The sequence below is a fragment of the Protopterus annectens genome, chromosome 16.part0, assembly GCF_019279795.1.
Source record: "Protopterus annectens isolate FY-2018-M chromosome 16.part0, PAN1.0, whole genome shotgun sequence".
NCBI lineage: Eukaryota > Metazoa > Chordata > Ceratodontiformes > Protopteridae > Protopterus > Protopterus annectens.
The window spans coordinates 172,730,796-172,755,329 of NC_056750.1; the positions used below are offsets into that span (position 1 = coordinate 172,730,796).

General features: G+C 41.1%; 1 protein-coding gene across 3 annotated transcripts in view; it reads right to left on the reverse strand.

Moving 5' to 3' along the window:
• LOC122790711 (von Willebrand factor A domain-containing protein 5A-like) overlaps positions 1 to 24,534 on the reverse strand; it is a 1,391,420-nt gene that overhangs the window by 756,131 nt on the left and 610,755 nt on the right. For all 3 annotated transcript variants that reach the window (XM_044058264.1, XM_044058265.1, XM_044058267.1), the window contains exon 10: positions 24,434 to 24,513. In XM_044058264.1, coding sequence (XP_043914199.1) covers positions 24,434 to 24,513 — 80 coding nt within the window. The remainder of the gene's footprint in view (positions 1 to 24,433; positions 24,514 to 24,534) is intronic.

A 24,534-nucleotide genomic window follows, 5' to 3' on the forward strand; every position in this document is an offset into this window, starting at 1 on the left:
GTTAATGTCAGTTAAGTCCTAAGAGATGCAGTTACATTACAGTAAGCGCAAGCAGTAAAAACATGGATATTATAGGGGTCCTGCATGAAAGGCAAAAGCCTTAACCTTGAACCTATGAACAAACAGAATTCAAAGCCAGCTGGATGATTCTTAGTTAACATAGCTGGGAGAAACAAAGGGAAGAACATGTAACTGAAACGTTATGAAAAGGTAAGATGCAGGAGTGACAGAGAGAGAATAAAAATATTTTAAGAAAGATAAGGAATGTGGTGATGCCATGTAAAGAAGGAAAGAGAAATGTATGCAAGCTCATCAGAGAGAAAAATGGTTTAAGTGAAAGGGCTAAGAGCAGGATAGCATATAAATGATATACAAGAGTTCTTGAACAATTCACTGAAAACCATGCAATGGTTTCCACACAGAACTGAGACTAATTTTACAAACATGGGCACTGCACCTAGCATAGCCAGACTTACTGTAATTAAATCTAAGTGCGCTGCACTTTGTGGAAGAAGTAATGTTCCAGCTGTGTGAACTTCAGATATCAAATGCAAGATGTGGCCAAATATGCATTACCCCACACCTGCAATCTGCATAAGAATCGGATACTAATGAAGATGTTGCATGGTTTTCTGCACTGATGGACTTGCACAGCTGGGTCTATATCATATTATCCAAGTTTTAACAGTTTGAATCACTAAAGATCGAACATAAGTGATAGAACTATTAAAAGTCCAAATTGCTATTAAAAGTATTTTTAAACAAACAAACAAAAAAACTAAAGGGTGTAAGCAGGGGGCAAGCCCCCATTCACCCCTCCTCTTTAAATATACCAACTCTGAGATCACACTACAGTGTAGGAAACGGAAATCTTACATTTCCGCACTATACTGCACTGAAGTGCAATCCTGGAGTTGGTATATTTAAGTAGCAGGGGGTGAAGGGGGTCTTGCCCCCCTGCTTACACCCTTTAGATTTACTCTTCTTCGTTTAAAAATACTTTTAGTAGCAATTTGGACTTTTAATAGTTCGATTACTTTGTGTTCGATCTTTAGTGATTTGAACTATTAAAAGTTCGATAATGTGATATAGACCCGTACAGCTCTTACACTTCTGCAGAATTCACACTTAAGTCACATAGCTGTCAAAACACAGACGAACTTGCACATTGTTGACACAGAGGCAGAAGTCACACAGCTGCCATGCACTCATGAACTCATACAGCTCTGACACTGATGAAGAAGTCACACAGCTGTCAAGCATAGAGGAACTCACACAGCTCTGACACTAACACAGAAGCCAAACAGACTGATATACAAGTTACACATTTATCACATACTGATATACAAGTCCACACAGCTGCTTTCATATCAGAATTATAGCAAAGAAGGAACAGTCAGAATATGCTAAGCATTCTAAACATTTATAGGCACAAAATAAGACCAAACGGGGGAGGGGCTTAGTATTAAGGACTCAGCTTCAGCAAACAAGATAAGTTCCAAACTGTGGGACCTATTCTGAAGACTAGTTCACTAGCATGGTGACTAACAGAAGTATTAAAATACCCAGTGGCTACTGCAAGCTAGTGTGTCTGTTTCTACAGTCTATAAATAGGCAGAATTCAGAAGCCACCACACTTTAGTGTACCAATGATATTCTGTTGGGCTTGATTATAAAATAAATATGTACACTACTCAGTGATATGTAAATATGCTACATTGTGGAAAGACTTCCTGCAATAAAAAGGAAAGGCACATTCATGTTTAGAGACCAGAATGTTTTAGCAAACTGAAATGTGAGACTCAAAAAAACCACCCTACTGGCTTTGCACCTCATCCCAGCTGTGCTAGACTTGTACTGGTGATGTAGTTATAATGAAAGATAGAGCTTAGAGTTGTATAAAGTCAACTATTCAAGCGATCAAAGCTCTAAAGCTGACCTACAAAATATTCGGTGGGTCATATGCAGTTTCACCGCTGGGCATACCAAACAAAAAGCTTGAGTTTTATCACTTCGGAGAGAAAGCATTAGAAAGGCAAACCAGCTTTAAATAAGCTTAAAACCTATGTGTATTCAATCTTGTATCATGATGTACAACTACAAGACATTAGTAGGGTATTCATTTGAAATGTTGGTACCCACAAAACATGGAGTCTGAATGGCTGAAAAAACAGACTTACATATATTAAGTTTGAGATGAACATTTCCTGGAATGTTCCCTTTTCTCCAAGGTATGGAGGTCTCAGAGTTGGCATATATACATTTGGGGGTGTGGAGGGCTTCCCCTACCACATCAAAGGGTGCAGGGGAAAAAGGTGTTGGAAATGGAGATGGGAGACTGTAAAGCACTAGTATGTCATGACAGCAGTCTGGAGAACAAATTGGGAAAGTGTCATACATTATTAGGAATAAGAGAGGCTTAATCTGGTTAAAGAGCATGCAGCATGAAAGCTCCTGGCTCAAACCATACATGATACTCAGAACAGGAATCAGAAATGGAGCAATGGGGCAGCACTGTACATCAGGAAAGGGCCAAGACTGAAGTCACATTATCCTCTTCATCAACTCCCTTTTCTCATTTTTCCTACATGGGGTGTGGTGTCACACCAACTGTCTCTACCTCTCCTGATTCATTGCCACTCTTTTACCTTCTTCAGCAATCATGTCTGAGTATCACAGTTCTTCTGTCATGCAAGCCATTCCTCTCTTGGTTGGATGTCCTTGTTTCCTCTTGCCTTCCTCCTGTCTCTCCCAAATCTTCACCATCAAATCATCTTCTGTTTTCCTGCACATGTGCCTAAATCACCATATTATTTCTCCTTGATGTCCTCTGCAATTGGAATTGTTTTGGCTTCAGCTCTGATGTCATTATTTTTTCATTTGTCACACTGTATATCCTACCACCCATCTCAGGCACTTGATCTCCTTCACTTCCAGCTTCATCAAATACTCTGCCTTCACTTCCCAGATTTCTGTGTCACAGAGTACTACTGTCTGCATCACACTACTTTGTATATCTTAACTTTCAGTTTCTTACTCATTTTTCTGACACACACACACTACCCTTGACATTGTGTGCCGATTGGCTGCAGCATTTCTGATTCTACCTTTGACCTCCTCATTCAGACTTCCCTTCTCTTCAATCATCCTTCCCAGATATTTGAAGCTATTAGCTTATCCCACTATTTTCTCCTTCTATCTAAAATTTCACCTTCTGAACTCCCCCATTTGTTGATTTGACAACTACCTTGTCTGTACTTGGTTTCATGCCATGTGCCTTCAGCTTTGCATTCCATTCCCCTATCTTTTGCTGAAGTTCTTATTAACAGCCTACTTGTAATGTCACATCATCTGTACGCAGCAGCTTTGCTGACTTTCTCTTCCAAACTGTTTGTTAATGTAGTCCATCACCAGTATGAGCAGCAGTGGGCTCATTGCTGAACCCTGATGCACACCCACTCACTGTGGGATCCCCTCTATGAGTCTGATCAGTGTTCATACTTGTGTCTCTGGATCCTTGTACATAGACTGCAGTAATCATACCAATGCTTCTTGCAGGATTGCCCAAATCAGCTTTCTTGGGACCTTGACATATGCTTTCTCCAAGTCTAGGAATGCCCATTTGGACTCCTTTCACATCTCCATCTTCACTACCTGTCCCACTGCAAACATCTGGTTGGTTCTGCTGTATCCTCATCTGAATCTGAAGTGCTTATCTCCCATCTAACTTTCTACCACTCTGCATATTCATTTATCACCTTTCCAGCACTTTCATATAGTGCAACAGGAGTCTGATGCCTCTGTACTGTCCACAGTTGTGAATGTCTCATTCTTGTACAATGGCACCAGAATATGTACTCTATAGTCAGCTGGGATATGCCTATCTCTCGTCAAACTGCGGTGAGTACCCTCAGAAGCCATTTCTTACCTAAATCATCCAAAATCTTGATCATATCTGCCCTGACTTCATCTGGGCCTGGTGTTTCCCTGACTTCATTTTCTTTAGTGCTGTTATCTTTCTATGGTGAGTTCTTCTTTTTCTCTCATTATAGGCTGTGTATGGGGCAGTATAGCTTCTGTGGTGTTTTCTCTTCATTCACAAGCTGCTGGAAGTACTGCTTCTATCTGCCTTTGATGTCATGTGGACTGGTGAGCAGATTGTTGCTGGCATCTTTTTAAGAATAATGTCAGAGGACATCTTTCTGTCCTAGCCTTGCAACCAGATACAGATTTTGTGCCATTTGCCGAGTCGCTTTCCAGAAGCTGGTAGGGTGCCTTTAATACCTTGTTTTTATGTAAATGCAAATACTCTTTTAACCTCTCTGTTAGCCAGCCAGAATTCCTTTTTAGACTGTTTATTTATTATACTTTTTTTATTTCACATTTGTTAACCAGGTTGGTCCAGCTGAGTTACAAAAAAAAATTCAGTGGAGACCCAAGGAGAAAAGCTCCAATAACTTCTAAAGTAATAAAAAGTAAAAAGAAACATTATAATGATAAAATAGAGTACAAACTGAAATGATGGTATACAGAACAAATTATAGTCGTCGCATAAGAAAGTGTGAGTACTAAAACTATAAACATACACTTTAGTCACAGTGCTGAAAAACTTGCATGGTCTAATATTTACAAGAATTAGAAGCAATGCCAAGACACTCCTAAGTAGAGGTTGTAGAATATGAATAGACAGAGGTATACGGGAGGTTAAGTGGGGTGACTGCAGTGACCGATCGAGTTAAGCAGTTGATCTTTTAGTGTCTTTTTAAAGTTGTTGGCATGAGTTATACTTCTGATATATAATGGGAGTTTATTCCAGCTATGACAGACAGAGTATTTATAAAAGGTTTTTACCTATATTTTTACAGGGTTTATAGGTCAGTAATAAGACTTGGTTGGAACTACGAAGAGGACGACTGGGAGTGTAATAGGACAGAAGTTTAGAAAGTGATGGGCAGGTAGTGGGGTTACTGAGAAGGGAGTGATCAGTTTGGAGTTGAGTGACAGTAAGTTGATGTGGGAGTTCAAGCCAATGAAGTTTCTGTAGGGCCAGGCAGTGGTGGGAGGAACAGGGATGATTTACAGCAAATCTATAAACTTTATTGTATGCTGATTCGACTTTGTGAATAAGGGAAGATTGTATGTTAGTCAGGATAGGGGAAGTATAGAGTAGGGTGGGTAGTACAAAAGTTTGAGCAAGGGCATGTTTGGATTCTGCACTAAGGTATTTTTTATTTCTATAAAGTAGGCCTAACTTTTGGTGTTTTTTTTTATGCTTTGTTGGACATGCAGGTCAAATTTTAGTTGGTCATCAATAATGGTGCTGAGAAGTTTAGTTTGTGTTTCATCTTTTATAACAGTGTTGCTGAAAGAAGAGATTGAAAAGGTAGATTTACAGTGGGAGATGGAGTTGGGCAGAAAAAGGAAGAGCTTTGTTTTATTAGGATTGAGGATGAGCTGACTGTCATTGAGCCATCTTTCTACAGAAGAAAAGGAGTTTTGTGTAGTAGTTAACGGGTCTGTCAAGTTTTCAGAGACAGATATCAATGTGGAGTCATCTGCATATTAGACGATAGAGGAATGACCACAAGAAGTATGGAGGTCATTGGTAAAGATGCTGAGCAGAGGGCCAAGGATGGAGCCTTGGGGGTACCCCAGTTTGGACAGAGAGGAAAGGGGAGCAAGAGTTAAGCCGTCTAACTGATTGTTGTCGGTTAGATAGGTAGCTGGAGAACCAGTTGAGGGCAGTGTGAGACAGGTTGAGATGGGGGGAGTAGAGAGTGAGAAACAGTGTCGAAGGCTTTAGATAGAGGAACAGACAAGTTTGTTGTTTCAGAGAAGGAAATAAGGGCAGTGGAGGTGATGTGTTTAAGGCGAAACCAGTGTTGTGTAGGAGTGAGGAGATTTTCTTGGATAAGATATGTAATTAGTTATGAGTGGATACATTTTTCAAGGATTTTAGATAGAGGAGAGAGGACAGCAATGGGTCTGATGTTGCTATGTTCAGTTGAATTACCACCCTTGTGTAGAGCTACAGTGTAGAAAGATTAAAAGAGGTCAGGAACTGTGGATTCTTGAATGGATCAGTTATGAGACAGAAAAAGCAATAGAGTCAGCAGCTATTTTAAGGGACTGAAGAGGAAGGTTGTCAGCAGAGGGAGAGCAGGGCTTAAGTTTCACAGGTTTGAATGAGAAAGTGTTCATAGGTTGGTGGGTTCATAGTTTGGTACTAGGCTATCGGCCCTAGGGCCTATACAAGCCTAGCCATAACAATTCCCTGGATATTTCTTCACACAATAGTTACTTCCCTGGACCCCTGTCTAGCAGGGCGAATGACGTGATCTCTGGGGTGAATTTCTTATCTCCCATCCAATCGTCAAGGTTCCTTTTGAAGAGGGCCAAGGAGTCATTCTGCTTGACATGTATGGGCAGTCTATTCCAGAGTATGGGGAGTCTCTGGGTCAGAAACCTATCCCTCCAGCATGTTTTGTTCATTGTGATGACAAGGTTTAAATCCCTGGAGCATGTGGCTCTGAGGGATTGGCATTTCTTTAAGTAGAGCATGTCCAACAGCTCAGGGTTTGACATAGCCTTGTAAAGCAGAGATCGCCTCTGAGTAGATGATATGCCACAGAGTACAGCTGGAATTTTTTTAGACTGTCAGCATAGGGCATCTGCTTTAGCCCTGTGATTCTTTTAGCGGGGTATTTCTGCGGCCTTTCCAGCTGTTGCAGATGTCTTCTGAGGTACACACCAAACGGGGGTTGTACTCTATAATGGGTCTAATGAGGGATGAGTACAGTGGGACAATAACCTCTTTTTTTCTGGATGAAAAGCCCTTAGTGATGAGGTGTGCTACACAGAAGGATTTCCCGACTGTTGTGGCGATGTGGTTATCGAAGGTGAGACCACTGTCAACTTGTGTCCCTAAGTCTCTCATCACACTTTCAGTGTTTAGTGTACTGCCATCTATGTGGTAATTCATGGGTACATGTTTTTCCCAAAGGGAATAACTATACATTTCTTGGCATTAAGCTTGAGGCCATGGCTCTGGCACCAAGCATCTTTTTCTGTAAGGCCCTTTTGTAGAATATCCACACCATTTGGGGATTCAATAATGGATCCCAGTTTGCAGTCATCTGCGAACTTTGATAACCAGAGTCCCTCAGTGTTGGTCTGTACTTCAGAGAAGTAGATCCCAAACAAGAGTGGTCCCAATACTGAACCATGAGGTACTCCACTTGTCACTTGTCTGGAGCTGGATTTGGAGTCAGCTACGTTTACAGTCTGGGTTCTGTCAGTAAGCCAGTTGGGGACCCATCGAGTGACATAGGGATTTATGCCCAGCTTAGTAAGTTTATCTATGATTCCAGAGTGGGAGATGGTGTTGAAGGCCTTGGCGAGGTCCAGATAGGCTGTGTGGACCACCTTACCCTCTCCCACAGCTCTGGAGACTGAGTCAAAGAAGTCAATTAAGTTCAGGAAACAAGATTGGCCCTTCACAAACACAAACTGGGTGGGGTCCAGTGTTTAAAGGTTGCCAATATCTTTGTTTATAAGTTCCATGATAATGTGTTCCATGCCTTTGCAGATCAGGCTCATTAGACTGATGGGACGGGTAGTTCTTGGGATCCAAGGTGGATCTCCCCTAGTGGAGTGGGATAACTGTAGCTGTGCGCCACTCAGTGGGTACAAAGCCTGAAGTGAGGCTATGATTAAACATGACACTTAGGTGAGGTGCCAGTTCATGTAGTACACAGCCCGGGATGTCATCTGGTCCCATGGATGCTGTATTCTTAGCTTTAGAGTACGGGTTCTACCTGTGTGGCCGTGATTACCAGAATTTGGCAATCTATTGGTACTGAGATGGGCCCTTTAGGGGGTGAGAGGGGGGTGAAGATGGCACTAAATTGATCTGCCAGGATATTGGCAATATCCTTGGGATCAGTATATTTAATGCCATTCTGTTGTAGCTCAGAGCAGATCTGAGCATTGCCATTTAGATTCTTGACATAACTACAGAATGCCTTGTGGTTGTCTTTGGAATCTTTGGCAATTTTATTTTCGTAACTAACTTTGGAGGATTTTATGAGGGATCTCAGCTTCTTACTGAGGCCGGTAAGGGAGTTTTTGCATCCTGGGATTTTCCTCTTTTCTGCAACAGTTTCTTCCTTCTGTTGTATAGTTTGTTTATGGCAGGGGACCACCAGATTGGCTTCCTTTTTTGGAGGAGAGCGTCTTGGTTCTATTTGGGATGGCATGATTCATGCACAAGTGGATGTGCTTGTACAGTGCCTTAGTGTAGGATTCAGCAATTGAACTTTCAGCTCATGTCTGCATGGGTGGCATGAAGTTTGTCACTTCTGACTTAAGTAGTATGAAGTTGGCTTTGGAGAAGTTTTTTTTACAGAGGTTTCCTTACTGGGGGGTGGGGGTGGGATGTAGATGTCAAGGGTAATTAACTTATGGTCAGACCTGAACAATGAGGGGGTGACCACTGGTGTGGAGAATCTATCTTCCATGTTGGTAATGACCAGGTCTAGGATACTGGAGCTCCCGATGGGACAATAGATTAGTTGATCCAGGGCGTTGGAATTTATGAATTCCAAGAACCGTTGGGAAAAGGTGTTGGTATCCGAGTAGTTTTCCCAGTTAAAGGCAGGTTAGTTGAAATCACCCAGTATTAGGGTGTTTGGTTGTATCTTAATATTTTCCAGTACGCTTAGAAAGGTGTAGTGAGAATCTTGGGGCATGGTGGGGGATATGTAGCAAGCTACAATTTGGATTGCAGTCTTACCTAGTGTTAGTTGCACCTGGAGAATTTCAGATGCACTGTGTTGAGCAACTAGCCTGGAGGTGTGAATATCCTTAGTGAATATGGACACTCCTCCACCTTTAGTGTTTTGGTCTTGGTTTGGTGGTCAAAAAATGTGGTAAGAGTTGCAGCCTGGTATTGCAGGGGTGCTCTCTGGAGTCTTGAACCAGGTCTCAGTTACTGCACTGATATCGATGTTCTCCAAATTTAGGAGTGCCTTGAGAGAGTGCATTTTGAGGTTTAAACTTCTAGCATCGAGTAGCATTACCTTCAGACTTTACATGCTTGTATCTGTTACGGTGGTGGTTTTGTCCTTTGAACCTTGCCTAAAAAAGGCACTGTAGGGGTGGCAAGAGCTTTAGCCAGTAACCTGAATCCCAGGGGCGACAGGTGCAGACCATCTCTGGCAAAGCATCGTGGTTTGTTGATCATGTCGTCCCAGGCAGACTGATACTGGATCCCCTTTAAATGACACCAGAAGCTTAGCCAATTGTTGAAGTCAGCCATTTTGTCCTTATACTGTGGTATCATTCTGGGCGAAGGCAGGATGCTACTCAGGGCTAGGGTCATATCTGCTACTGGGCCAGATGATCCGAGAGCTCTTCCATGTCTCTTTTCATGTAGTCCAGGGAGGTACGTCTCAAGTCATTCACTCCAACATGGACAATGACAGAGTCATATATGTACTTGTTGTGGAGTGACTTGAGTGTGTTTGAGTGTAATTAACAGTGAATAAAAGGTTAAAAGTAATTCTGCTACAAATATGTATCATAAATAAGGTATTAAATAAAGCTTACTTAAATGTAGAAGTAGAGTTTAGCAATATGTGATTAGCATCCATACTAAAATGACTGTACCCTAAAAAATAAGGAATTTGCTTAATGGACATGTTTTCCTACAGAATCAGTATGCATTTCACACTGTCAGCAAGAAAGGTGACCTCTTACAGACTTAGCAAGAATATAAAAAAAAACAGGATGTATATATTTCACATTGTCACTAAGAAAGTTAACCTGCTTCTGTAAAGAGTGGACAACAGGAAAGTAATCTGTGCATGTTTCTATCATATGACATTGTTAAGCAAGGAAGTTTGAATGATGTTTTTATCAAGTCAACATTTGCACAAGAAAAGACAATACCAGTACAGGATGAAAACATATTTTTCTGCAAACACCAGCAAACAGATGTTCTCATACAAAGACCAAAATAGAGTACCATGGAAAAAACAGGATGTAAAACTACTATAAAGAGACTATAGCAGATAACATTGTTAAGAGATATTTTTTGTATTATATCTCTCACATCATCCATGCTGTTTGAGAAGTAAAGTAGAACAGTAATTAAAGCTGTAACAGTAGTTCGTGTGATTTGTTATAAAAAGTTATTTATTGGTTACTGCTCAGAGTTTGGTGCTGTATCACTGTACACTGTAAGTTTCTGTGGGCAACAGACTGTGATAACTAGACTTTGATTTCAGTAGAATCCAGCCAGCAAGACCTAGTGTCTTAAGAAGACTTCGGATCCATCACAGTAACAGCACCTTGGTATAGCACCATAAAATTAATTGTTCAGAGTGCATGCATTATGTGGCAGATCCTGGCACTCGGCAGGCAGCTGACTAATTATCGCCTTGTTCAGCCTGGTGAGTGGGACATCAGTGTGCCTGACTATAGAGTCACCTATGACTGAAGTGTCGGGTACGTTGTCTTGCTTTAGGGGCTGTTATTGGGTGGCACACTGGTGTTGTGAGCTATGTGTCACTTTGGTTGTATCTGGTGTTTGTTTGCATTTCAGCTTTGGAGGTCCTTGTTGCTTGGGTAGATTAATGTCAAGGGCCTCCACATATGTGGATTTAGTGTTGCTATGTGTGGGTGTTGAGGGTGTGGGTTTTGAAGAGCTGTGTGTTGCTTGAGGTGTAGCGTGGGTGTTAACCTTCTCCTCTTGACTGCCTAGCACAATCTTGGCTGGAGACAGCTTTGCTTCCAGTTTGGCTATGTAAGTGCATCTCTCGCAGGTTGTAGTGTTGGGTGGTAGGGGGAGAGGGATGTCTGTGTACATGAGTCAGTTGCTGCATTTCCCCAGTATGCCCAGATTCATCAGGTGGACAGGAGAAATCACCGGAAGCTGACCCTTGGACATGCCTGTTTAGGTGCTTTTTTTGTAAAGTACAAGAGCTGTTTTCCCTTACCTTTGCAAGGTACTTTGCAATTATAGGCTGTTTAGTGCCTATGATTAACTTCTCCTTATTAAGGAGAGTTGAGTGCTTGTATCAGTTTAAGACTTCCTAGTGCTTTCTAGCAGGTTCTGGAGCACGAGCTAGCCACAGAGGTTCAGATTTTAGTGCTACTACTGAGAAACCAGCTAGTTCTAAGGAAAATTTTGAAGAGCAAACTTTCTGGCACCTGGAATAGTTTACCCGTTGCCCCACGCTGCTGCACAATGCAAAAAACACGCAAACACATGTGTTTTTAAGCCAGAAAGTTAAAAAGGATAGAAATCAGCCCAAAATGGCTAATACAATTACAATTTCAGAGCTGGAAACCACACCTCTAGTGTTAGATAGGCAGTACAATGCTCACCACTCCCACTGGTAAGCAGTAAGACTTCCCTCTACCACAGCAAGGTCTGGATAGCTCTAAATACAGAAAATAAAGTCCTGAAACCAGCAAAGCCTGGGATCTGGATTATACTAGCTAGGAAGGGCGGGAAACGAGCAAACGAGATAGTATTTTTTTTTGTTAAAATAAGCAAAAAAAACAGTCTACTTATTGTTATACATCACAGATCAGAGTTTTAGTCACTGCTCCTTCTCTGATAGCTCTGTGTGGAATGGCAGAAAACACTCAATTAACTTCTTAAGTAACAGAAGATTGAAACCTGAAACTTTAAAAAAAGCTCAAAAGAACCAATGAGGCGCTTTCTCCAAGCCGTAGCCCTGGCAACTCCAACCAGCAATGACCACAAACACTACACTCTCACTGTAGTGGGGGATGGTTTTTGCTAACTAAAATGGCATGGAAAATAAGATGAGAACACAGCCTCTAACAAACAACTGGGCCCAGAAACACAATCTTAAATATGGAAACTTTTTAGGCAGAAAACACTACAAGCAGTGAGCCAATAACTATAAAATATAGTAATAAAGTATGCAGCAGACAATAAAAGTGCTATAAATAACAATAACCAATAACTAGTAAAAATTAGCAAAAACAGCCTACTTATTGTTATATATCACAGATCAGAGTTTTAATCAGTGCTCCTTCTCCAATAGCTCTGTGTGGAAGCATGTTGGCACTGGCAGTATGAATGAGAGGGGTAGAGTGGTTTGTGTTACAGGCATCTGTAGTAGAAGAGGAGTTATTAGGAATGAGCTTGGCAATAGTCTCAATGAAGTATTTGTTAAGAAGTGTTTCAATCTCTGTTGGGGTGTTATTAGGGGAAGGGGGTATTGGGGGTACTAGGATGGAACATTTTGTTAATAGTACTCCAAAATCTTTTAGGGTTGGTGTAGTGGTTAGTTTGAGCTTGGATGTAGTAGTTTTTCTTATCATGGTGGATTTTTTTTTTTTGGTGAGGTTCCTAGGTTCTGGCATAGTCTTAACTGTGAGGGTGATTTAAATTTTAGCCAGTTTCCAAGCCTTATCTCTTTCTGCCATGAGGGAGAGAGTATTTCTAGTGAGCCATGGGGCATAGTTGGATTTGACCCTGATTTTCCTTAAGGGAGCTAGGGAGTTCAGGATGTCAAGAAAGATGTGGTTACATTTAAGTATAGCTTCATTAATGAGCAGAGAGTGTAGGAAAGCCAGTTGATAGAGGAAAGAAAATTATTCAGAGTATCTGGATTAAAGTGGGTGAGGTTTCTATAGTCTCTGTAGAGATGAAGTCTCTGTAGTTGGGGGGGGGGGGTATTGATAGATGCGCGGTGGCAGGTGGTCACTTATAGTGCTTGAGGGGGTACAGGGATTAAGTTACATGTGAGGTTTGTTAGTAAGGATCCAATCGAGAGTGGACTTGGTTACGTTTTTATTTTATTTTACATTTGCTGACCGGGTTAGTCCGACTGAGCTAAGTAGCCCTTTTTCAGCAGAGACCCAGGGTGAAAAGCTTCACAGTTTTGCAATTTTAGTGTTAACATGTCAGCGGGTTAGAATGTATTCATACAATGAAATACATTTTATCAAAAAAATAATAGTGGAAAAACATAAGCGTAAAAAGAGAAATTATTTGATACAAAAATATTCAATAAACAGTGAAAAAAGTTCATAGTGTATGTAGTTATTTCATGAAATCTGCAACATTAGAAATGGTGATAAGAGACGGAGAAGAAGAATGATACTCTGAAGAAGCTTATGAGCTAAAAATGTTTGAAGTTTAGTGATTACATATGTAGGTACTTGCACGTATTATCACAACCAGATTTTGGTTCACAATGTCATCGCTAAGGACCACACTCCCCCCCCCCCCGAAAACCCAAGTGTTCACAAAGAAAAAGAAAAGGTAAGAAAGTAAGAAAACATGTTGAAGTGCATAATGTTTTGAAAACAAACAAACCGGCATGCAAGCACATTTCGGAGCAGCCATAATTCACAATGCCATCGGCAAGTAGCACTCTTTCTTGTTTGCCCTGAAAACCCAAGTGTTGAAAAAGAAAGTAAAATGTAAGAAGGCAAGAAAACATATTCAGGTGGATAATGCATTCAACACCAATAACCCAGCATGTCTGTCATCCCAGAAAAGTGTAAAAGAATCTGTTGTGTTCCAGCATGTAGGGCTTCACTTTAGCCCAAGAAATCACTGGCTGCAAATACAGACAGAAAGGTTTCTAATAACTGAAAGTCACATGGCGGACAACAGCAGTTTCACAGACATGGCTAATGACCAATATGAAATGGAAAGGCAGGGCTTTCTGTGTCCGAAGTCTGCCTTCCCTATGATATTGTCACGGTGTTACACAGAAAACATGAATGTTTTGGCCAACCAATTGAGCACAGCACTCACCATAGGAATGAGAACTGTCTCCTTTTAAAACGGGCTATCCTTCCTAACTTTTCTGTCACGGCAAACTTTCACTTGTTCCAATTACGTGTATAATGGCAGTCTTCGCGAAGTAGTTGTAAGAAATAAAGGTTGACAACTAATTTTTAGTACTTGTAAGACAGCAGCACTCACCACTTTCCCAACCACAGTTAAGAGTGCATTTCTTAGTCGTGCAACTTTTAAGTTGTCTCCGGCAGCTGAGCAGCAGGTGCAATCCCCGGCAATGGGCCAGCTGAAGCATTACACATACGCTGCAAGGGACCACCCATATGACCCCCCCCCCAAAAAAAAATATCGGCACTTACGTATTATCGCATAATCTTAAGAGCAGATGCCTTCATAAAAAAAATGAAGCAAATGGCCATGACATGATGAATGCTTACAACTTAGGAATCTGGTTGCGATTATAAGTAAGGGGCTTTATGCAGGTAGTTGGGGGTGGAGATCAGTTGGGAAAAGGCGTGGAGATTGATGTGGTGTTGGGGGAGTGAATATTTAAGTAATTCCAATCTATGTTAACATCTCCAAGGATTAAAGTTTTACAGGCAATATTTTTTGATAACCAAAAAAGTATCTGTGCAAGGATTGGGATGTTTTTACCTGGTGGGATGTTGATGGATAAAACAGCAAATTTTTTTTTGTGGGTATTTAAGTGACAATTTGAAATGAGAAGCTCAACAGCTTGAAAGATTGGGATAGAGACTGTAAGTGGGGAGAGATTAAGCCGTTCAGAATAGAATATGGCGACACTGCCACCTATTTTTGGAATTCTATCTAGTCGGTACATATTAAATCCTGGGGGCAAGATTTCAATATCTGAAATGTGGGGTTTAAACCACATTTCAGATAGGGTTAGGATTTGGGGTTTGTTACAGGTTATCCAGGAGTGAAAGTCAGTAATTTCATTGACTAAGCTTTGTGTGTTTAATGAGAGGATGGTTAGTTGTTTTGAGGGAGGGAAAGGAATGTTTGGTGACAGCAGAGGGAATGTGGGGGTAGTATTAGCGAGAGGGTGAGAGTGGTAGGGGAGGGTGAGAGTGGTAGGGGAGGGTGGGCCTGGGTTTGGATGAATGTCACCAGAAAGGAGTAAAGAAATGTATAACAGGATTGGTTGAGGAGTGTGGAGGTAATAAGTGGAAAGTTTAAGTTTCGGTTTTGGAGAAGTAGAGGTAGTGGAAAGGATGTAGAGTTTGAGAAGGTAGACTTAGGAGAACTGGAATAGTGAGAATGAGACAGTATAGAAATTATTATTGTTATTTATAGTAGGTAGGCAGGTGCTGATGGAAGTTGGCTGAATATGGTTTAAGTTACAATGATAGCTAGTGAGGAATGACAGGAAGAAGAGCAGTGGAGCTAGGAGGTACGGGAGGAACACGATTAGTGAATGGCTATCAAGCATCAGAAGAGAATTGGATAGTGCAGTGGAAAATGTGGGAACAGTGCAAAATGGTAAAGGAAGTATTAAGTCTGTAGGGGACGGGGAGGAGTTGCAATGTCAAAGTGTTAAAGTGGGGGTAGCAATGTGGTAGTTTGGAGTGTGAAGAAGGGGTGTGGTTATGTAATGAGGCTGGTCTGTTTCTTCTCTCTCTCTTTCTTTCTTTGGAAAATTCCTAGACGTTTACATTCCATCACCAGCTTTCTTTAATTACCTTAGTTCTATAACTAGCTCAGCCACATATCTGTTCTATAGTCTTCATACATGCTGTTTTGAGATGCTGCCATCTTCAACTCCACCCATTCCTCTTCTTGCTGAGGTACTATATTCATGAATCTTGCCTTGAACTTTTGTTCTACTGTTACAGTCAACTTCTACGTCTTCACCTAATCTACACTGACCTTAAAAATCTTCTCTGATCCCTGCTTGCAGCTGACTGACAGTAGTTTATGTTGTGGGCTGAAAGTTGTGCTGGGGGAGACTCTGCAAGCTCTGACTCTACCCCAGTGTTCTTTCTTTAGTAGGAGGAAGTCTACCTGAGTTACATGTTGGCCACTCTTGTAAGCGATCTTGTCACTGTGTCTCTTGATGAACCATATGTTGGTCACCATCATGCTATTTGCGAAACAGAAGTGTAGAATGACTTCTACTCCTTGATTCCTGTTGCTCTATCCATATGGACCCAGGCAGTCTAAATATCCTCTTTTGTCTGTCCTCGTATGAGCATTCAGGCCACCATTATCAACACCAACTCAAGTTGTCCTGCTTTATCTAGCAGGTCCAGTAACTCCTGCTTGGATGCACTCTTTTCCTCACAGCCACAACCCTGCTATGGGGCACAGACCAAGATTATGAATACTACCTTATCTTCACTCTGCTACCTTATCTTCACTCTGCAATATGATTGCCACAGGGGCCAGCAAAATGGGAATATCATGAACCAGGCAGTGATACAGCCCTCATAAGTTTCACTAACTACATCAACAAATGCAATCTGAGGGTCGTGCTGCTCAACGCTAGAAGTCTAAATCTCAAAATGCACTCACTCGAAGCACTCCTTAAAATGAAAACATCTATATTTGTGCTGTAACAGAGACCTGGTTCAAGGCAGCAGAAAGCACTCCTGCACTACCAGGCTATAACTCATTCCACACCTTTTGGCCCCAGAACTTGGACCGAAGCTCCAAAGGTGGTGGTGTTTCCATATTCATAAAGGATGCGCACACCTCCAGACTGGCAGACCAACATAACACATCAGAGATACTTCTGTGCAGCTAACACTGGGTAAGACAGCAATTCAGGTCGTAGCCTGCTATAGGTCCTCAACCATGTCCCAAGACTCGCTCACCACATTCCTAAGCACCCTGGAGAATATTAGGGTCCAACCTAACACTCTCTTACTAGGCGACTTCAACTACACCTCCATTAACTGGGAAAACTACTCGTGTACCAATACACTTGCCCAACGTTTCTTGGGAGTGCATGAATTCCAATGCCCTGGACCAGCTTATTCTAACCCCCACTAGAGGTAGCAACATCCTTGACCAGGTCATTATTAACATGGGCGACCGTTGCTTTACACCAATAGTCAGCTCCTCCCTGGTTAGATCTGACCACAAACGAATTACCTTGGAAATCCACATCCCTCCCACTCCCCCCACAAAGGTAACCACCATGAAAAACTTCTCCAATGCTAAATTTGGGCTCCTAAAAACAGAGGTGGCTAACTTCACAGCACCCATGCAAATGGAGAATAGTTGTGTGACCACAGAATCATACATCAATACAGTGGTACGAACACTTACAAAAATGCATGGATCTCGCCATACCCAATAGAACCAAGATGCTCTCCTCCAAAAATAGGAAGACAATCTGGTGGTCCCCTGCCAGAAACAAACTCTACAACAGGAGGAGGAAACTGATGCGGAATAAAGTGAAGTCCCAAGACTGGAAAAACTCCCTTATCAGCCTCAACAAAAAGTTGAGATACCTCATCAAATCCTCTAAAGCTAGCTATGAATACAGAATTGCAGCAGATAGTAAAGACAACCACAAGGCCTTCTATAGTTATGTAAAGAATCTCCACGGCAATACCCAGATTTGCTCTGAGCTATTGCACAATGGTACCTCCTATACCGAGCCAACAGATATTGCCAGTATACTAGCCGACAGATTCAGTGCTAACTTTACCCCCCCCCCCACAAAGTACCAATCACAATACTAGTAGATTGCCAGACACCCACTATTACTGCTGCACAGGTTAAAACAGCACTGTCCAAGGCCAAGAATACAGCTTCTGTGGAACCTGACAATATCCCTGGTTGTGTTCTACATGAACAACAGAGTGAACTGGCACCTCACCTGTGTGCCCTGTTCAATCACAGCCTCACCTCAGGCTTTGTCCCTACTGCATGGCGCACTGCTACAGTTACCCTCTCCAGAAAGAAGGAGCGACTACACACCCTGGGAACTATCACCCCATTAGCCTAACGAGTCTGATATGCAAAGTTATGGTACGCATCATCATGGATCTAATAAACAAGGATATACGGAATCACCAAACTCTGGATCCCATACAGTTTGGTTTTGTGAAGGGTATATCATGCTTGCTCAACTTGGTCAACTTAGTCACCAGAGCTGTGGATGAAGGCAAGGTGGTTCATACAGCCTACCTTGATTTCGCCAAGGCTTTTGATACCATTCCCCACTCAGGAATCATAGAAAAACACACTAAAGATTAGCATCAACCCCTACATCACTAGGTGGGGTGCAAACTGGCTCACAGATAGAACCCACAGTGTGAGAGTAGCTGACTCCAAGTCAGACTGCCAATTAGTCACGAGTGGAGTCCCACAGGGTTCGGTCCCAGGTCCTCTCTTGTTTGCTATCTACTTCTCTGAAGTCCAGGCCAACATGAAGGGACTCTGGCTGACAAAGTTCACAGATGATTGCAAGTTGGGAGGTATAACCTCCCCAAGTGATGTTGACATCCTACAGAATGGCCTCACTGAGACCAACGACTGGTATCTGAACCATGGCCTTAAGCCCAATGCCAAAAAATGTGTCGTCATCCCCTCTGGGAAAAACCCGGTTCCCATGAATTACCACATTGATGTTAGTCCACTGAACACAGAAGGCATTACAAGAGATCTGAGAACACAGGTTGACAGCAACGTCTCTTTTGATCACCACATTGCCACTGTGGTCAGAAAGTCCTTCTATGTGGCACATCTCATTACTAAGGGTTTTGCATCCAAGAAGAAAGAGGTCATCGTCTCCCTCTACTCTTCCCTCATTTGACCAATCATACAGTACAATGCCCCATTTGGCATGTACCTCACTAGACACCTGCAACAACTGAAGAGACTGCAAAAGTACCTCACAAAGAGGATCCTAGGCCTTAAACACTTGTCCTATATGGACAGACTCAAAAAACTTCAACTATTCTCTGTCTCACATCGCTTACTTAGAGGCGATCTCTGCTTGACTTACAAAACCATATCTGACCCAGCTCTGTTAGAAATGCTACATCTAAAGAAATCCCAATCCCTCCGCACCACACGCTCCAGAGACCTCAACCTCATTACCACAATTAACAGAACATGCTGGAGGGACAGGTTCATAACCTAGAGACTGCCCATGCTATGGAACAGACTTCCCCTACATGTCAAGCAGAGCACCTCGCTGACCCTCTTCACGAGAAATCTTGGTGAGTGGATGAGAACCAGAAAATTCACCCCAGGGATAACTCCAGTGGCTCTACTCAGAGGCACTGGGAACTAAGGTCGGGTGGCACTATGCCAGGGTAATCCTATGGCTAGGCTTGTAAAGGCCCCAGGGCCATTAGCCTAGTACACACCTATGAACCTCCTCAAAAACAATGAACAACTAGTCTCTACTATATGTCTTGATATGTCCAAAACTTTTGATACGGTATCCCACCAACTACTACACAATACTCTAACCTCCTTCAACCTCTGCTCTACAGCTCTCAACTGGTTCTTTAGCTACCTTACTAATCAACAACAGGCAATTAAATGGGATAATAAACACTCCATACTACTCCCAGTCTCTGTCAGGGTTCCATACTTGGCCCTCTTCCTTTTTATTATATTCACAAATAGTCTAAACACTGCCACTAAATCCGTTTCTAACATTCAATATGCTGATGATGCTACTCTTATTTGCTCTGCTCCCACACCCCAAAACCTCCAAGATAAACTGCAAAAGGCATTTCTCAATATTGAAAATTACCTAACTGATCTTTAACTCATCTTAAACGAAAGCAAAACAAAATTAACTATCTTCTCCAACAGGAAATCCAAGGCAAAAACCACCTCACCTCCTCTCTCCATCTATTCCACTAATGGCACTATAATAGAACCAGTTAACCAAACAAAACTACTTGATGTCACAACAGACAACAATCACATATCACTCACAATTAAGAAAGTCCACATCAAACTTGGTGCTCTATATAGGGCCAACCTTTACCTTACTCAAAATGCCAGACTAGCCACAGCCAGATCCCACCTCCTATCTACTCTCCTCAACTTTTCACTAACCTGCACATGTCTGATTTACATCTACTTGATTCCTGCTATAATAAAATAGCAAAATTTGCTGCTAATATACCCAACAGGACCCATCACTGCCTTGCTCTTCAAAAATTACACTGACTTGAATTTCCCAGTCTGTTATTGCTCAATCAGCTCACCACTGCCCACTCTATTATCCACAAACCTGAAAACTGCCCTCCACTCTCCAACCTAGTGCAACTACATACCAACCCCAGGACTCTTAGATATTCTGATAAACTTATACTCAATGTTACAAAGTCTCATAATTACTTTGGTGACTCTCTCTTCTCCTTCAAAGTAGCCAAACAGTGGAACCTACTACCCCAGAATATCTTATAAGACACATAGTCATAGCTTCAAACAGCTCCTAAAGGAGTACTTTACTCAACAATGGCTATACTCCTGTAATAATCCTGGTTAGTTTCTCATGCCATCAATCAAATATTTATTTTCTGCTATCTTCTCTCTGTCTTACTTTTACAAAATGAAAATGCCACAATGGTTTACTTTAGTTATATATCTAAGGAGTTTCACATTACTGTCTGCAGTAAGGCTTAGGAAATGTAATGTTTTCTGTTTTTACATTCACTTTTTGTAAACTGTGATTGTTGGCAACTGTTAAACTTTTTTGTATATTGTTTGTAAATCTTTTTAAAAAATGTGTAATCTGTTTGTACTGTTGTTGTAGAGCTTTTCTCCCCGGGTCTCAGCTGAAAACGGGCTACTTGCCCAGCCGGACTCTACCTGGTTAAGAAATGTAAAATAAATAAACTATCCAAAATAAGTTCTCTTGGCAATCAGTGCAGGGAAAGCACAGAAAGCATTAAGGCAGATGCAGTATACCTGCAACCAGACGCTTTGAGATGATATAAGCTGAAAGAGAGGATGAAGGCACAGAATGGAATGAAAATGTATTGTCTGAGGGCAGGGGACCAAAATTTTCCAGTATCATTTTGGAGCTTGGCTCTTCCTTGAAAATGGGCCACACAAATAAGCTTTAGTGGGCTGAGACACAGATGAGAACCAGCTCTTCCTTAACTATGGTTTCTCTTAAACATACAACACATATAAACAATTAACTTATCACCCCAACACACAAGCATTTTACCTCACAACCCATTAATATGCTTTTTCAATAATTTTCTATCACAGTCATACAAGAAGCATTTCACTTTATCATCCACAATTACTTATGCCCTCAACTTTATAAAATGTTTTTTTCACATTATCTTTATTTTGTTTTCTTTTTTTTTCTACAATGAATTGTCTAAAACTGCAAACTGCACTACAGACAAAACATCCGCAATGATACAAGCAATGGAACTCTACTTTAGTACATTATTGTTTATAAACATAGCACCCACCCAGCCTTCCTACTAGCCTTCACATATTTGGAAAGTTGTATTTAGATTTTCAGGAATTATTTATTCATAGGCCACTTCAGTGTTCAATTAAAGTCCCAGCATGCCCAGGTAAGCACTTTTCTGTATTACTTCTCTGGTCATAACTAAGTATTTCTGAACAAAGAGGCTCAGCACCACATGTGACTAATCCCTGTTCAAGGCTGTTTTTAGTCTTCACCTCTGTGGATATTTCTACCTCGTGCAGACCTCTGATATCTGGTATACCTAACCACTTTCTTACAAAACGAAAATGTTTAGAAAGCCTAGGAAACTGCTTCTTGTCCATGAAAGGCCTGCACAACATCAGCAGCAAAAAACAAAAAAACAGTTAAGAGTGACATTTTAACCCATCAAAACCTCAACATTTTTCTTGAATGAGGATTTTAATCACATGAAACATGTTAAGTATACTTAGTTCAGGTGAACAGACAGGTGTACTTTACTGGTGTACACAATTAACTTTACTGAAACCATTATGCTAATGGTGTAATCAATCTTTCTCTGTTTTTCTGTAGCATCTTAGCAACATTATGTCAGGCCAAACTGTGGTGTAATTAAAAAAAAAACATTAAATTAATGCGAAGGATGCATTTTGAGAAATCTAACAGATAATCTGCCACCATTTACAAACTGCAGAACAAATCACAATTACAAAGAAAAACAAGCTGCACAAAGTAAAAGTAATAACACTGAAGCGCTGTACAATCTCAGTAAAATATTCATTCAAGTTCATAACAAAAAAAGACAACATTGCTTTGATCCTGAATTTTAGCTAAGCAATGAACATTTATATATATATTGTCAGCAACACAACAGCTGAGCTCGCTGTCATATCGTCCGTGGATTTCCAGATCCTCACCACCTATTTCCTGAACAGATGATTTGGGAGAGTAAGGAGGGATCTGCTTTATCAGATAACTTTAACCAAGAAACCAAAGCAACTACAGCTAAAGGAGACTGAGCTTCTTAGAATATTTTTTGTACATGTGTCCAGAAAAGAAAAGTAAAATAAATACATGTTTATTTTTGCGTGCTACACAGGAGCATGATTTACAGTAATTACAGTGAAATAAAGTAAGTAATAAAATATGTACAGTGTGTGTGCTGTAAGGTAACAAGGCCAAATGCACAATTACTCCAAGGTATAAACTGATGTATTACACTTCATGTTATGCACTGTGACTAAAGCTGTGGGTAAGTATAGTATAGCTACAGTATCATTATCAGGTCTCAGATCATAACCAAGTTGTTAAACACTTTAGAAATGGATAACAAGAAATTCACCTTGACAACAGAATGAAGTAAAACTCAAGATGCAAACCCATACATCCTTTTGAGAACATATAACTACTTAGCTATTGGTGGAAAGATCTGATCATAATTCACTGTAGTACATGGACTGAGTTTTTTCTGGCCCATGTATTACTAGATACAGAGAGAGAGAGAGAAAGAGACAGACATACAGACGATATACATACAGACAGAAAAAAAACTGTAGGAGATTTAAGTGTTTCACAGCTCTGAAAGCTGCAAAACCTTCATATGGAGCATTAAGTGCTCCAATGTCCTGCCAGGGGGAGACAGAGAAGAAAAAAAGAAACTGTAGACAAAGTGTTTTGCAGTTTTGAAAGCTGTAACACATTTACCACAGCCACAGAAACCATGGCCATAAGTGAAATGTATCTTTGACCTTGTAATAGCTTTAAAAGCTGCAATACAGTTTGCAGTCACAGCAACAGACAAAAAGAAGTGTAGCAGCCAAAAGTGTACTACAGTTTTTAAAACTACTCATGCTTCCAGCTGCTGTTCACTAGGGTTTGCTGTGTATGATCTATGGTGAGGCTATATCACAACAGCTCTGAAAGATGCTTAATAAAACTTATAATAAATACCTTTCTTACATCAGGTCCTTAACTACACATTGCTTTTTTGCCACCTCACTGCATACCCTAATACCTTTTAGCTGACCATCTGGTGCTTTGTTCCTAATCATAGTACCCTCTGTACTACCACCCAGAGGATGGGCTGCACTCGCTGCAGGCTGGCTGGGAAGGGGGTGCAAAGACATGAAGCAAACATTTAGCAGCATCATATGCTCTCAACTACAGTGCGAATCATCTGAAACATCCTAACTGGGTGGAGATGTTGACATCACTAGCATCACTGCACATGATGTTAGTCAGCTTCAGCACCACTCGTTACTGCCAAATTCTTAAATGCAAACTGTCTTGTGATCACAGTATGCCCTCTGAACCAACAAGATACCAGATTGCAGACAAAAGTCCCTCCCCTCCCTGCAGGAGTAGGCAAGCGGGCAATATAAAAGTCTTTCCCACCCCTAACTCCCTGGTTGTTCCAGTAACTGAGTCACTAATCAATCTTGGGTCATCTGGATCAGAGTCACAGCTCAGGACTCCATCCCTCTCTACCATGGAGCTTGGACTACACATTACTTTGGATACAGTGTTGCAGGTGTAGTCTGAACAGCATGTGTGAACAAAGCTGAAAGATAGAGCAGTTTAACTATGAATTGCCCAAATGTTACTCGATTTAAACCCATTACATGAGATAGCAAAGGAAAAGGGAAGCAGAGAAGAGAAATTGAGAGAAAGCAAAAGAAACAAGCAGAGAAAATGTGAGTTTGGAATGTGCAGGGGAAAGACAGGGCTTGTGTAGCAAACAGAGTAGGTAATGTCAGGATTTATAGTCACAGAAAGTATAAATAAAGAATATGAGAAGGCAGCTAAGGGAAGCCACGTCAGAAGAAAAAATGCAAGTCAGAAGAGAATGTACACCACAGAAAATTCTTCTGCATGGTTGGTTGACCACTGTACTTCAGCAAGTCAGAAAATGTAAGCAGCCATAAAATACCACATAATGTAACCAACTGCTGGACACCAGGAAATGGATAACACTTGTGGCATCGGCAGAATGTGGGAAGGATCAGACGTTACCAAAGTAAATGTATGGCAATCGAAGGAAGAAACTGTACAGTTAATAACATAGGGTTAACATTGGATTTTGGAAAAAAGATATGCAGAAATGGGGTATTTCCTTTGCTATAGTGGTAAAAAAATATATAATTTATTCATCACAGTTATAAACTTTGCAGACTAGATTAACAAATAACTAAACATATTACAAAACTGGAGAAAGGAAATAATACCTGTGATTTGTAGAATGCTTCTTTACTAGCAAAATGACTTGTTTTGTGTTGCCAACCTCTCCATCAGTGAAAATAAACACCTGCAGCAATCAAACAGAAAG